The 14,919-nt window shown below is 33.1% G+C and overlaps 1 protein-coding gene across 1 annotated transcript in view; it reads left to right on the forward strand.

Moving 5' to 3' along the window:
• The window catches only part of Mtx2 (metaxin 2), a 51,679-nt gene extending 39,966 nt beyond the window's left edge, over positions 1-11,713 (forward strand). Inside the window, exons 5-10 of the mRNA XM_005007655.4 lie at positions 1,398-1,474; positions 2,916-3,008; positions 3,502-3,540; positions 3,926-4,051; positions 5,012-5,088; positions 11,278-11,713. Of these exons, the coding sequence (XP_005007712.2) occupies positions 1,398-1,474; positions 2,916-3,008; positions 3,502-3,540; positions 3,926-4,051; positions 5,012-5,088; positions 11,278-11,449 (584 nt within the window). The 3' untranslated portion in view covers positions 11,450-11,713. The remainder of the gene's footprint in view (positions 1-1,397; positions 1,475-2,915; positions 3,009-3,501; positions 3,541-3,925; positions 4,052-5,011; positions 5,089-11,277) is intronic.
• Positions 11,714-14,919: the final 3,206 nt, after the last annotated feature.

The raw sequence follows: 14,919 nt of genomic DNA on the forward strand, positions 1-14,919 counted from the left end.
GAGAAGTGAATCTATTGAAGGAGAGCAGGAAGAAGCCTGCTGTCAGCGTGAACTCTAGTTGAACTAGGTCTGACAGCAGGTTTCAGTGGTTACAGTAGACTTTCTTGCTATTTTGAGACTATTTTCTTTTCATCTCGGAGAAGTTCATCAAGTCTTAGTATAATTAAGTAGATCTTGCTATTTTAAGACTGTTCTCTTCATCTGTTGTAAGTTCACGTTTGTTGTTTATTAAAATGAAATAGTCCTTTTTACATATGGCATTTATAAATATCCTATTCTTTTTTCTTTCATGTGTTGGGAGCTTGTAACTCACAAACTAACATACCTTCAAAGATTAGTTATTCTTATGAATTCTTGATATATTAAATCAAAGATATTAATATATAGCTGTGTGCACTGTAATAAATATCCGAGATTTAAAATTAGAAAATGTAAGCCTTCTTAGATGTGGTTTACAGTATAGATTAATACATTGCTCTGTACTTTGAAGAGGAAGTCCAGTTAAATTTCTTTGAAATTTATCAATGGTCATGTGTGTCTGGGCTTATTTCATGTATTTTGTGTAATGAATGTTCCTTTTTTTTTTAAATAAAAATTTTTATTTTAAAAATGGTACAGAATTTCAAAAAAATAGTAAGTAATTAATACTAGTTATATATTGTATATTGTTATCTTAAAAGTAGTTGCTCAGGTTACAAGATTTAGGCATAAAAATGATCAAATAACGAAAGCATAAACTTCTTTTTGATGAACAGAGGTTAGCAGTATAATTATCTGTCTTGTATATATAGATACAAATATATGTGTATACCTGTATACATATAATCTTTTCCTTTCTTCCTTTTCTTCTTTCCTTTGTCCTAGTGTTGGAGCACTTTCTTTCCCTTTCTGTACTGAATGTTCTTATCGCTATATGGTGCTATATAGTATAAAGAAAACATATTGCAATATATTACATCTAGGTGAGAACTCTAAGAAATGAAACCCACCTATTCTTTTTCTTTTGTTTTTAAGTTGGTTACCAATCAGTATTTAAAAGTTTATACTGTGTTGTTTAAAAGTTTGAAGAGTTTGGTTGGGTGTGGTGGTGCACACTTGTAATCCCAGCATTTGGAAGGCTGAGGCAGAAGGATTGCTGTGGCTTTGAGGCCGGCCTGGCCTATAAAGTAAGTTTTGGCCAGTCTAAATTGCATAGCAAAACCCTTTCTGAAAAAGACAAAAAAAAAAAAAAAAAAAATGTAGAGTTTAACATATACATCTCAATATAATTGTAAAAAGTTACAGTTTTATAACATTTCTATTAATAAAATAAAACATTTGAGTTTTGTTAATTTATATTAGCATAAACTTTTAATTTACTGAAGATATTTTCACATGTTTTTTTCCCCCCTCAACAGGTAAAGTACCTTTTATTCATGTGGGAAATCAAGTAGTATCAGAACTTGGTCCAATAGTTCAATTCGTTAAAGCCAAGGTAAAAAAAAAAAAAGTTATTAAATGTATTTGATTACAGTTTTTTAAAATAAGTCATCTATCATTCTTTAGCATGTCTTACTTAATGTTTACATCAGTTGTAACCTGGTTTTCTAAAATGCTGATACAAACTACTAGAGAATATTTAAAATATGAGAAGTTGATCTTTATAAAATGGAAAATAATTTTCTAATGTACTAATGTGAAATTTTGATCATAAATGAAAACTTTTAGGTTCCTATAAAGTGTCTAGTTGACTTTTAAACAGAAGGTACAGACATGTTTAGAACTTGAAAATATTTATTGATTTGAAAGACTTTAATTTTCATTTATTAGTCTAGATTTTAACAGACATCTGGAAGAAACCTCCATTAACACTTTGAGGAATAGTCTATTTTTTTTGCTACCAGAAGTTGAACTCACCACCTTGCACTGGCCAGGCAGGCACTTATACTGCTGAGCTAATAAATCTCCTGCCCCATTCTTTTTTTTTTTGGTACCAGGGATCAAACTCACAACCTAACACTTGCCGGGTAGGCGCTTATCCACCGAGCTAAATCCCCAGCCCTTGGGGAATATTCTTGTAGACTTTTCTTTTGTATATAAAAAACATAGATCAAACAATTATATTTTATTTTGTAACCTACCTTCTAAAATTACTAATATGCTTACAAATTTTTTCATGTATATATAGATATACAATATGTCATTCTCTAAGTTGTGTGATGTCCTATTGTATTGGATATATTGTAATTTTATTTGCTCAAGTTTTTATTAATGCACATTTAGGTTATGGCCAATTTTTTGCTACTGTGAGTGCCAAAATCAGTTTTCTTGTATATACGTCTTCGTTATCTCATTAGGATAAATTCTTAAGAGTTGTGTCAGAATGTCATAGGATACTGGTGGCAAACTATGGCACATGCCTGCAGCAGACTGTTTCTTATCATTGAAAGTTCTAAAAGGTTCGCCATCACTATAATGTGGGATATTACTTTTAAAAATTGTGCAACAGACCATTAAGACCAAACTAAAGATTATACCATTTTATCTATTGCTTATTACTATCGTATATTAGAAATTTGAAATTAATCTTCTTCTGTATACTTTTATTAATATTATTTTTCTGTCTTTGTCCACTATGAAAGTAACATATATCAGTTTTCTAGCATTTGTTTTGCTATTTAGCTTTACTTCTTAAAAAAATGTACTGATCACTCTTCTGTGCTTTTGTTAAGCAATTGAAATACAACATTTGTATACTCTAAATATTTGACAGTGAAAGAGTATTGAGTATGCTTTTATATAAATTAGTTTTGTTTTAGAAGGCATTTTAGAAATTAATCCATTGGAAACTTGCATATTATATTACTTGTTAGATAACTGAAAGTTTTTGTATATTTAATATGATGCTCTTATAAATTTTTTTAAATTCCCTTTAGGGCCATTGTCTTAGTGATGGGTTGGATGAAGTCCAAAAAGCAGAAATGAAGGCTTACATGGAATTAGTCAACAATATGTTGTTGACTGCAGAGGTATAATATAAAGGGGTTTGAAATAAAGTACAATCTTTTATAATCTATATCCTGTCATAAAATATTATCTTTCTTGTGGGCTATTTTCAAGTTGTTGAGAAATGAGAAAATAATCTAGTGATTATTTATTAATCTAGTTACTCAAATTATTCACTCATTATCTTGGAATAAGTTACCGGTATTTTTAGCTCTAGCTTTTGTTTGTAAGAAGGAATATTGCCTATTCATTGTTTTATTTTGGTCTTTTGAAATTTACTTAAATTATTTCTGTAAAATAGCTTTAACAGTATTTAGAGATGCATTGTGTACATAAGAAATATAAAATGTTACCATTGAATTTAATAGTTCTGTACAGCAGTGTTAGCTAAGAAAAGAGCCCATCATGTACGTGACTTACAAGGTTGGCTTATAAAAAATTTTTGTGGCAAGAAATAACTTTATCCTTCTCCTCTCTGGCATTATAAAGTTTCAGTGACTGTTCTTTTGTTCCCAGTTATATCTTCAGTGGTGTGATGAAGCTACTGTAGGGGAGGTGAGTGGCTCTGCAGTATTTATCTTAATTAAAATTTAATGAGAAAACACTTTTGCTCAGAATTGCAAGTCCCTGCTCATAAATGAAACATTGTGGTTTATACCATTAGTGATATAGTTTTTCACTTACTTTAATTTTGCTTGCACATACATTTTAGGGAAGCTATGTGTCATTGTTTGATATAACTGGTTGTAAAGTACATAAAAGTTTATATATTTGTGAAGGGAATAGTTTAAAATTTTAATTTTTTACATTGCAATCTGTATTCTCTTTAGATTCCTCTGTTTATATTTTCTGAAAATACATTTCTTTTAGAATTCTGTTTGCAAAACCAGGCTTTGTTTTTAGGAAGGATCACAGTTCTCACAAAATCCTTTTGCTCTAGATTACTCATGCTAGGTATGGATCTCCTTACCCTTGGCCTCTGAATCATATTTTGGCCTATCAGAAACAGTGGGAAGTCAAGCGGAAGATGAAAGCTATTGGATGGGGAAACAAGACTCTGGACCAGGTCAGTTCAGGTTGAAATTCACAAAGCCCTCAGCTTTTAATGCATAAAAATGGCACTCCTTTAAAAATAATTGGAACATAAAACTAGCAAAGCATTTGCTAGCCTTTTTTATGAAGCAATTTATTATACTTTGTCTAAGTATGCATACTTATTGTCAAACAAAATACATAATGTGAAATGTTGCTAATTTTTTTCCCCTGAAATTCTACCACCTCAGAATTGCCACTCTTAATTATCTGGAGAATATTTTTCTAGGTATCTCTTAAATCGGATCATTTTATGCTTGCTTCTCTATAACCTGATATTTTCCGATTGAACGATGTATTTTGGGCATCTTTTATTGTCAGTAAGTGTAGATCTGCAACATCAGGTTAAAAAAAAAACCTTACTAAAGACGTTAATGTATCTACGTTTCTCTGGTCTTAAATTTACTAATAAAGCAAATTTTAAATACACACACACATATATTTATGTCATCAAGGTCATGAGTTTGAACATCATTAAACTAATTAATGTGTCTTTGCCAAGACTCTCCTAATCTGAGCAGCAGTCTCATTGATCTGTGCCACAAGAGGGATTAAAGTAAATGGAGAGGGATGTTGTAAATAAAATCCACCTCCCTGGTGGGTACAACTCAAATGCTCGGACTCATGCAAGTTCAGCAGGCATTTTTAAAATGTATGTAAGATCATTGGTGTATGAGGGTTCAGGAAAACTTTTTTAATGGAATAGAGTGAGTGGAAAAAATCTTTCCTGATAGTAATCCTTACTAGAAATCTAAAGATATTTAAAGCAAATTTACTCAAGATTTCTTCCTATATTTTATATTTTCATTAGGTTATAAAATGTTAGCCTAATCTTAGCATATTTGTTATTCACCATGATGCAATTTAAATTTTAGGAATTTTGTATTGTTTGCTAATACAAGTTTTTTTGGGGGGGATGCATTGTCTGTCCTAGGTTTTAGAAGATGTTGACCAGTGCTGTCAAGCTCTTTCTCAAAGACTGGGAACACAACCGTACTTTTTCAATAAGCAGTAAGACATTTTGTTATTACTAATTTCTTTTCTACATTGCTAGATTTCAAATTTCCCATATCATAAAGGAATTGCTTTCCCAAGACATATTTTTAAAAAGATTTACTCGTTTTATACTGAAAATATTTGTGTAGCACCTATGTCAGGCACAGTGCGAGGCTCTGGGGAACTAAGATTTATAAAATGCGGTCATTGTCATTAAGATATTTTCTTAAAGTTAATCATGTAATTCACTCATTGTTGTGCAATATGATAAAGTTCTATAGAGATAGTTCAAGATTAGAACTGCAAATCTTTTAAGGTACTACAAAATTGTGAAGATGCTGTTAATGCAGTCATCGCTTCTATGAGATCATTCCTGGAAAAACTCAATAAAACTAAACAATAAAGAATATGGAATGGACAGGCACTCTTGTAAACCTATATACCTTTTAAAACATTTGTAAAGCACAAAAATTAACATAGGGGTATGCAATAAATTTATGTATATATGTATAAATTAACTAATTTGCGTTTCATTAATAGTGGTTTTCAGTTTTGAAAAAAAAATTCCAAGACAAAGAATGGTTTTCCTTTATTAAAAATATTGCAGTTTTAATATTTTACCTATTCTGTGATCCAGTGTAAGATGTTAATTGCAGTGCTTTGTTTAGAAAGTCTGACTTTTACCTGGCTTTTAGTAAAGTATTTCTTAGTTTTTTTAGATTGATAGTTTTTAAGACTTTATTTTTTATTGTTTTTAAATGTTTGTAGGCATTCATCTTCTGTAGACATGTCAGACTTTAGATGACTATATTAATTGTAGTAAAAATAACTATGACAATACCTTGGAAATATTTAAACTATATTATTTTGTAATGCAAGTAATATATATTATGTATTATTGATATCAGGATAAAATTTAAGACTTGCTGATCTCTGAAGCAGAGCAGTCATACAGTAGGGGGTTGCTAGTAGCTGAAGCTTCTACAGTGATGCTACTATTTCCATTTAGTCCACAGCACAAAGAAATGTGGCCAGATGTTAGCATTTTGTGATTCTTTTTCTTTCTGATATATTCGTAGGAGTTCAAAAGCTTAGAAGGAGTTATGTGTTTTATTGTTTGAAATGGCTTACTAGTGAGTGAGTTTTGTTGTGTGTGCTGTGCTTGGGGAAGACCAGGAGTGTAGACAATAGGTGTAACTTTTCTTCTTAGGTAAATTCATTGTCTTAGGGGTAGTAACCAGAGATCATTGGCTTGTGATTCAGAGGAAATGACAAGATACTTTTTTCCTTCACATGTATAATTATCCTTAGACTTATAAGAAATTTATATTTAGGATAGTTATAAAACCAAAGGCTTGTATTTGAAGAATTGTTTAATTGATGTTAAAATATAAGTATTTAAGGTAACTTTACCTTACTTAATGAAATAAACATTTTCTCCATTCCAAAATTATAGATTAAAGAATAGAATACATTTAATTTTTAAATTTACTCATTTAATCTATATTAAAATAAAACTAGACTACAATTAGGACAGTTAGAGAGAAACAACTTGTAGTTTTACTTTTGTTTTGGCAAAGTGTTTCCCATTCCTTTATCTGTAGCAGGAGTCATTTCTTTGTAAGATGTACTTTGTAAAGAGCCAGCCTAATAGATTAATGCAGAAACACTGGACTCGCAAGTTGCAGGCCTTGCACTCTATTCTTGATTCTAAGAGATACTGAACTCAGATAAATTCTTTTTAATTTCCCTATGTGTTCTCCTTTCACCCTCTAAAATTAGAATCAATTTTCATCCTACTTTACCTGCTGGAGTTGTTGAGAGAGGAATCATGAAAGAAACCAAATGGCTTTTCTTGATGAGAAAATGGAAAAGGATAGTTAAGGGAGATTTTACAGCAAAAATAGAAATTAGAAGAAGAGGATAAAGAAACAAGGGGTGTGATTAACAAATTCAAGTGATAGTCTAAAGATGGATAACTTGTATATATAGGGAGGATAGGTATGCAGATTATTTCTAATGGGTCAAAGAGATGACAAGTTAATAATGGGAGAGAGGAAAATGCAAACAGAATTAATGTTTTTTGACTAGATAATACTATAGAGGATATCAAAGAGAATATGAAGTAGTAATGAATAAACAAAGCAAAAAGAAAAATTTTAATATTAGGAAAATATTCACGTTTTACAGTACTGTCTTTATTTTGGTTTTTAAATGAAAGAATAGATAACCAATAGAAATGTGGGAAGTGATAATGCAAGATAAAGCAACAATTTCTCAGGACTTAAAAAATATATTTATCATCCTGGAATATTTTTCTAATAAAAATTCTATAAAGATAAATGCGACAGTATATTTGAAATATCTTAGAGCTGTGAGGAGAATTACTATCTATATCCAAATTATAATCCACCAAATATTTTGTAAGTATAGGAATGGAAAGTTACATTTTCTTTTCACTTAGTATAGCAAGGTAATTAAAATGGGAATACATGAATATCTTGGCTTGATTAAACAATTCAGTAGAAATAGTGGATAAAGTATGAGGTTTTCTTTTTGTTGCTGTTGTTGTTATTGTCTTTTAAATGAGTTGCAAGTATTTTAAAAGTCAGTTTTTAAAAGTTAAGTTTATTCAGATATAATTTGCATATAGTATAGTTGGCACTTTATGAGTATAATTCTATGCATTTTAACAGGAATGCATGGTTGTATAACCACTATAAATATACATTTTAAAAAGAAGGAATTGTAAGGATTGGTAATTTCTTTTTTTTTTTGGTCTTTTTCATTTTTATCGGTACCAGGGATCGAATTCACGACTGCCTGCTTGCAAGGCAGGCGCTTATGCCGCTGAGCTAAATCCCCAGCCCCAGGATTGGTAATTTCTGTCAGTTAATATAAGGAGTTGCTAGAATTTATAAGGATTACAAGATATATGTTTGTAAAATGTGTCTCCATTGATTGATTTTATAGCATTCTGCTTTCTTATAAACATTCTCAGGTGATGTGACACAAAGCTGCTGTAAAATCTGCTCAGTTTCTGTATGCTTGGATCCATGTCTAGCTCAGCACTTTCAGGATTATATGGGTGTATGTTTGCACCAGTTAAACGTTTTGCCCACATCATGGGACCTTCTTTTGAGTGTACATTCATACTTGAATTCAGACATAGCCTTGACTTACTATTAAAGAATGCCCTGCTCCACACTGCTGGAAATTGCACTGGGGAATCTTTTCATGGTCTTTAGCCTCTGATAGGGAATTCAAGGGTTATTGGCACTGAATAAGAATAAGAGTTCTCAATTGGTAAGAATAGATTTATTTTACTGTATTTTATCTTGTACTGGAGATTGCACTGAGCAACATCTCCACCCTCTTCCCTTTATTTTTTGTTTTGAGACAGGCCTTTGCCAAGTCACTAAATTGCCCATGCTGTTCTTGACCTTGTCTTCTGGTTTCAGCCTGCCGGAGGGGCGTTACCAGTGTGGCCGTCCACACCTGACTAAGATTTGCTATAAGAAGGTGTTTAGAGAGGCGGAAGAGTTAGTGCTCATATTACTTTTCACAGAGGGCCTCAACTCTGCATTTATCCTTCTCCATCCTTGCTTCTTTGAGGGATCTGTTTATTTTTGATTCTTCAGCTGTGATAAAGATTATGGTGTTACTGAGTCCAAGGACACTTGCGATTTTAAAAACTATTCTATTGACTACTCTCTTAAACGTGGTCAAAGATTGTACATCTTACTTTAATGAATTCTTTATAAATGTGTCAAAAGAGGGAAAGCTTTGCAAGACTCAAAGTAATTGCTGTTGAAAAAATAAAATTTCCTCTACTCTGTAGATAGGATGCTTTCTGTTTCATTCGTTTATTCAGAAGATTCAGAAGGTCCTTAGATCCTGTGCTAAGAACTGGGGATATAAGGATATATGCAGTGTTTTTAAAGAATCTGCAGTGTAGTGAGGGAGATAGTTAAGTAAACTAGTTACAGTGAGCATGAGAACTGGTTCACTTTCTTGCTGAATTCAGTCCAATATTGAGAACTACATACTGAGAACCTACCTCGTGCCAGGTGTTGTGCTACGTATTGGGAAGACATAGACAAGATCCTTTCCATCATAACACCTGTATTCTGATAAAGGAGATGAACAATAAAAAAATAAATATTAGATACTATTACATGCTACCTGCAATGATAGTAAGTGACTGTGTGTCTACTACAGTTTGAACAGTCAGGAGAAGATTTAAAACGTAACATGTGAGTATTATTCTGAAAAACAAGAAGGAGCTGGTAATACAAAGTCACTCAAAGACTATTCTAGCCAGAGGAAGTTAACGACAGGACCCTAAGATTGGTGCGAATTTGTTATCTTTGAATGAAAAAAGCTTGGCTAATTTGGGTATGTTTAGAATGGTAGAGGAGACTAAGGAAGTAGGCAGGAGCTAGATTATCAAGAGAATGTGGCATTTTAGTGAACCTGGAATGGAAATCCACTGGGATATTTTATGTTTGTAGTGGTGTGATGTAGTGACATTGGAAAAAGCAGTATTTTGGTTACTCTGTGAGGGTAGGAGGTGCCTCAGTGGAGAGAATGGAGTGTAAACCAGGTGACAAGAAAGGAGAGGTCAGTGATTACGTTGAGAACAGATTTTGAAGGTAGTATTTCACCAGCCTTCTAATAGATACGAGAAGTAAGAGGACTCAAGGGTAACCCCTAGATTTTGGAGTGAATGATTTGGATGTCTAATGGTGCCATTTATTTTGTATAAAAAAGAGGACATGCAAGTTTAAACTGCGTTTTATATTGAAGTGGAGATATTATGTAGGCATTTGAATGTATGAATTCAGAGCTCAAGAGAGAGACTAGGACCAGAAAAAACTATTTGGCAATTAGTGGCATGGAGATGGTATTTAAAGCCAATCAGCTCTGTGAGACTGGGTATCAGTAATGGTGAAGGCTACCGAGCTAGTAAATGGCAGAATTAAGATTCAGATTATATGTGACTGACCTCAGAATCTATTCTGCCAAGCCAAATTACTGCAACATATTAATTAATTAGGCCTCTGCTATGCTAGACAAGTGCCTGACCACTGAGCTACATCCCCAGCCACTGTGCCATATGTTAGTATTATGGGCTAGTGCATGTATTCTCAAAAACTTACCATACAGACTGGCAGTAATAGTGAACTCATAATTATTATGGTGTTGTCTCCTTTTGGTAATGTTAGATTGGTAATTATTTTAACATAGATGAGGGATGATCCTAGACCATTAATTCTGGGGTAAATTAAGTTTTATTGTAATACATAATAAAAGAGAAAAAAAGCCCTAGAAAAATTTTATGTTGAGGCCACTTTTATGATTGTTTCCTGCAAAATTCTAAGGTTGCTTTAAAAATAATATGGTTATATCATGTTGTTGGTACATGATTGGGTTATAGGCTGTCATTTTTGGGGGGGGCCTATAACCACAGTAAAATCTTCTGTCAGAATATTTTGACAGCACTTTTTTAATAACTGTGAAAACACTTAATAAATTATGTTGTGGGTTTTTTTTCCATGTTTAGAATTAATTAGAGTATCTTATTTTTTATCTCTAACATCCAGCAGCTTCAGCCACACTGAAGACCTAGTGTATTTTTTTTGGTGACTAAAATAATAAAATATAATCTGTTATATCTGTGTATGTTTTAAAAGCACATTTAAGTAATAATACTGTGTCAAAAAATCAGTGCTTTGGGTGGGAGCTTTGGCAGCTCAGTGGCCAAAGTGCTTGCCTGGCAAGTGTGAGTTTGTGAGTTTGATCCCCAGTACTAAAAAAAAAGTCACTGCTTTTAATTCCAGTGGTGTGGGAGGCTAAGGTAGAAAACTGAAAGTTCAAGCCCAGTGAGACTGTGTTAAAATAAAAAATAAGATGAGGTCTGGGATGTAGCCCAGTGTAGAGGCTCTGAACTCAGTCCCCACTGCCATAAAAGAAACAAACAAATGAATTCACAAACCTAGCAAATCACAGTTTAGTTATTTTCATGTCTTATAATGGAAATTCTCAGTTACAAATTAAATACATATTGTCAAGCTGTGGTAGGATTTATTTCTTTAGTGATTTCTGTTTCTTTCAAATTGACGAAGACATTTTAAAGCTGTGTGCTCTCTGCCCTAGACGCTAAGTGTGCCGCACAGCACTCTTGCTTTCACTGTGTTTCAGGCCGACTGAACTTGATGCATTGGTCTTTGGCCACCTGTACACCATTCTCACCACACAGCTGACCAACGATGAACTGTCTGAGAAGGTGAAAAACTACAGCAACCTCCTTGCCTTCTGTAGAAGAATTGAACAGCACTATTTTGAAGATCGTGGCAAAGGCAGGTTGTCTTAGAGTTATATGTTAATTTAGCTATTATTTTTAAAAATCTAACTTTTGAAATATGTGTTACTTGAATGTTAGACCCAGGTGTCAGAATTTAAAACCAAAAACACTTTTTCTTTTGAAACCCCAAGACAAAGTATATAATGTATTCTATTCATGTTCTTTATACTGTTATTTGTGTACACATTATTATTTCATTTGATATATTATGCTCTATGTCTTGAAATTTTTGTTTCCTGATAAGCATCTAAAAATAAAGCTTGAACAATTCCATGATTGCTGTATTTACTTTCTTTTGAACTTTCTGAAAGCTACTGGCAGAGCTTTATACATAGAGAATAAACAGTGTCTTTTCTAAGGCAAGTAGCTGGTATTACATTCTCAAAGATTACTTCACTGGCTATATTGGAAAACTAGTCATGAGAAAATATTCTTAAGAAATGTGCACTTAGAAAATATAGATGATTGTAAGGCAGTTCAGTCATTGGGTGGCATATTCTATATATGTTAAATTGGTTGATAAGTGTTGTTTAGGTCTTCTTTTTTTTTTTTTTTTTTGGTCTTTTTGAGACAGGGTCTCACTATGCATTTCAGGTTGGCCTTGGGCTCACTTTGTAACCCAAACTGGTTTTGAACTTGCATTGATTCTCCTGCCTCAGCCTCTTGAGTACGCCACCATGCCTGGCAGGTCTTCTATATTTTTATTGGTTTTCCTCCTCCTAGTCTTTATTGCTGAGAGAATAATGTTGCAGTCTTTTTCTACCATAACAGATAACCAATTTGCTTGTCTTATTAGGTACATAAACATTTAGGGATATTATTTCTTTTGGAGAATTTGTCCCTTTATTGGTAGGTACTGTCCTTTATCCCTGATAATTCTTGTTCAAAAGTTACTTGCCTAATTTTAGTTATTCTAGATGATTTAATTGTGTTAACATAACATATAGGCCTGTATTTACATATCCTCAAAACATCTTCATGGCAAAGTTTGCAATATGTAATTTTAATTATAGCTTATGTTTAAATAATACAAACCAACAGTCTCCAACTTAACTGTGAGTCACCCTTTGATTCTTTAACTCTACAATGGTTCAGAAATGATATTCATTCAGTAAAAAACAAACTCTGAAGTTTCATCTTCTGCTGGTCCAGCAATATGTGGTTTGATATGCTCGTGACCCTGGGCCGTGACAGCTCTACCAGCCATGTGATCACAAGGGTAGACAGCTGATGCTGTCCGGTACACTGTGTTGCTAAGCTATGGTGTTCGGTAAGCTGCGTATATGAAATGCATTTTCAGCCTACACTGTTTTCAACTTATGATGGCCTTATCATTGTACGTTGAGGAGTATCTGTACTACTTTATTCTTAGTCTGTGGCTTGTCTTTTCGTTTTCTCAGTAGTATCTTTTGGAGCAGAAGTTTTCAATTTTGATGACGTCCAATTTACCAATTTTGTTTTCTGAATTGCTCTTTTGCTGGCATATCTAAGAAATTAGAAATCTAGGGTGCTTTTTATTCTTGTTTTAAAATTAAAAGTGCTGAATTTTTGAATTTAAAATTAAAAGTGCTGAATTTTTGAAAGTGAGTTTATTCATTTTTTTAAAATTTTATTTTGAAAAGAATAAAACCAAATGAGGAAGAAAAGAAAACGAGGTCATTCAAAACAAAAGGATGGACATAGCACAAGATTAAAACCACAATACTAGGTGATCTACAATGGTTACTATGATGTCTCTTGTTATCTTCAGTAGAATTGTGTATATCATCAGGCATAGTATAATTGAACATAACAATATTAATAAAAGTAAAACATTAGAGACATTATAGGACTTCAAAAGCAAGAAATAGTCAAACCAGAATGGGTATCCTAGTGAATGTTGTCTTCAGAGTGTTGCCTGTATTCTGAGACTTGACACTATCAAACATAACAGATTTAAATAAAATCAGTCAAGACAAAACAGTGATCAAACCAAATAAATCAGTCATAATAAGACTGTAAGTAATACAGGACTTCAGATTAAGTTAATAGGGAATTAAGGATGGTTACTATAGTATACCCTGCTATTTTTGGAATAGCTGTCTGTCCCCTCAAATCTAGTACTAGTAAACAGACTAGAACAGAATTTAATCAAACTAAACAGAGCGATGAGTATAATGTGGATTTTAAATCCTGATACACTATTAACAATTTCCTCTGCCTTCCTTTTTTAGACAGTTCCTCCCCTTGCACTTTCATAGGGTGCATTGTACATTTTGGGTCTCACTAACTCCTTTAGTTTTTAGATTAGAGGGCAACCTGCTATTTACCTAAGTAGGTTCTGAACCTTGAGATTGATCTGAAGTTGTTTTCCTTTACCTACAAAAGCCTCAGGGTGTTCCTTCGTTATAGATGAGTAGTTCTCCACTGCACAAAAGTGTCATGACTTTCCAACCTATCTGTAGGTGCTGGACAAACTGCCCCTATTTCTCTCTGGTTCCCTGTCACATAGAGCATTGTTTTCTCATCTTTGACTTTTGGTCCATAAACCCTCTTTCAAGTTGATTATTTTTCTATTCAGAGCATCTCGTTGGATGCTGTCTCCTCATCTACTCTGCATTTGTTTCTTTTTGTTAGTGTATCAAGGCCATCTATTATAGAGATTATAGCCAACCTTCTCTGCCTCATCTCTTATGCTATTTTCCTGTTGGTTGTCTACTTTTCTCCTTCATTCCACTGTCTGCCCCATTCATTGAGGCCTCTCTGTCTCTGTTCCTGAAACCCTGGTTTATTTTTTTTTCTTTCTCTCTCTAGAATGTCCTTTTTTTTTTTTTTTTTTGTAGGGTTGGATTGGTGGTCACGAACTCCCCCAGGTCCTCTTTGTCTTGGAAGCATCTTGTTTCTCCATTAATTTTGAGAGACGGTTTTGCAGGGTACATCAATCTGGGTTGGAGGTTATTTTCTTTCAGGGCTTGGAATACTTCACTTTAAGCTCTTCTTGATTTGATGGTTTGTGTTGAGAAGTCTGTTGTGGTTTTGATGGGTTTACCTTTATAGGTGATCTGTTTCTCTCTCTCTTTTTTTTTTTTTTCCTTTTTTCTGGTACCAGAGATGGAACTAATGACCGCCTGCTTGCAAGGCAGGTGCTTATGCCGCTGAGCTAAATCCCCAGCCCCTATGATGTATTTCTTTCCTCTGACAGCTTTTAATATTCTGTTCTTGTGATGAATTTCTGGGATCTTGATTTCATATGTCTGGCTGTAGATCTGTTTTGGTTGTATCTGAATATCATTTTTTTTCCTATGCTTGGGAAGTTTTCCTTAATTATTTCTGTAAATAGCCTTTGTATTTTATTTGTGTTTACCCTTGCTTCTTCACTTACATTTTTAATTCGTAAGTTATAGATCCTCTTGTCACCTTCTAGCCTTTGTATTGTTACTCCCTGGTTCCTTGTTATTTTTAAGAGATCTTTCCTTTTGTGATCACACATTGCAAGCCTG

The sequence above is a fragment of the Cavia porcellus genome, unplaced genomic scaffold, assembly GCF_034190915.1.
Source record: "Cavia porcellus strain 051 isolate PalLab524CR breed Dunkin Hartley unplaced genomic scaffold, mCavPor4.1 scaffold_12, whole genome shotgun sequence".
In the NCBI taxonomy this organism is placed as follows: domain Eukaryota; kingdom Metazoa; phylum Chordata; class Mammalia; order Rodentia; family Caviidae; genus Cavia; species Cavia porcellus.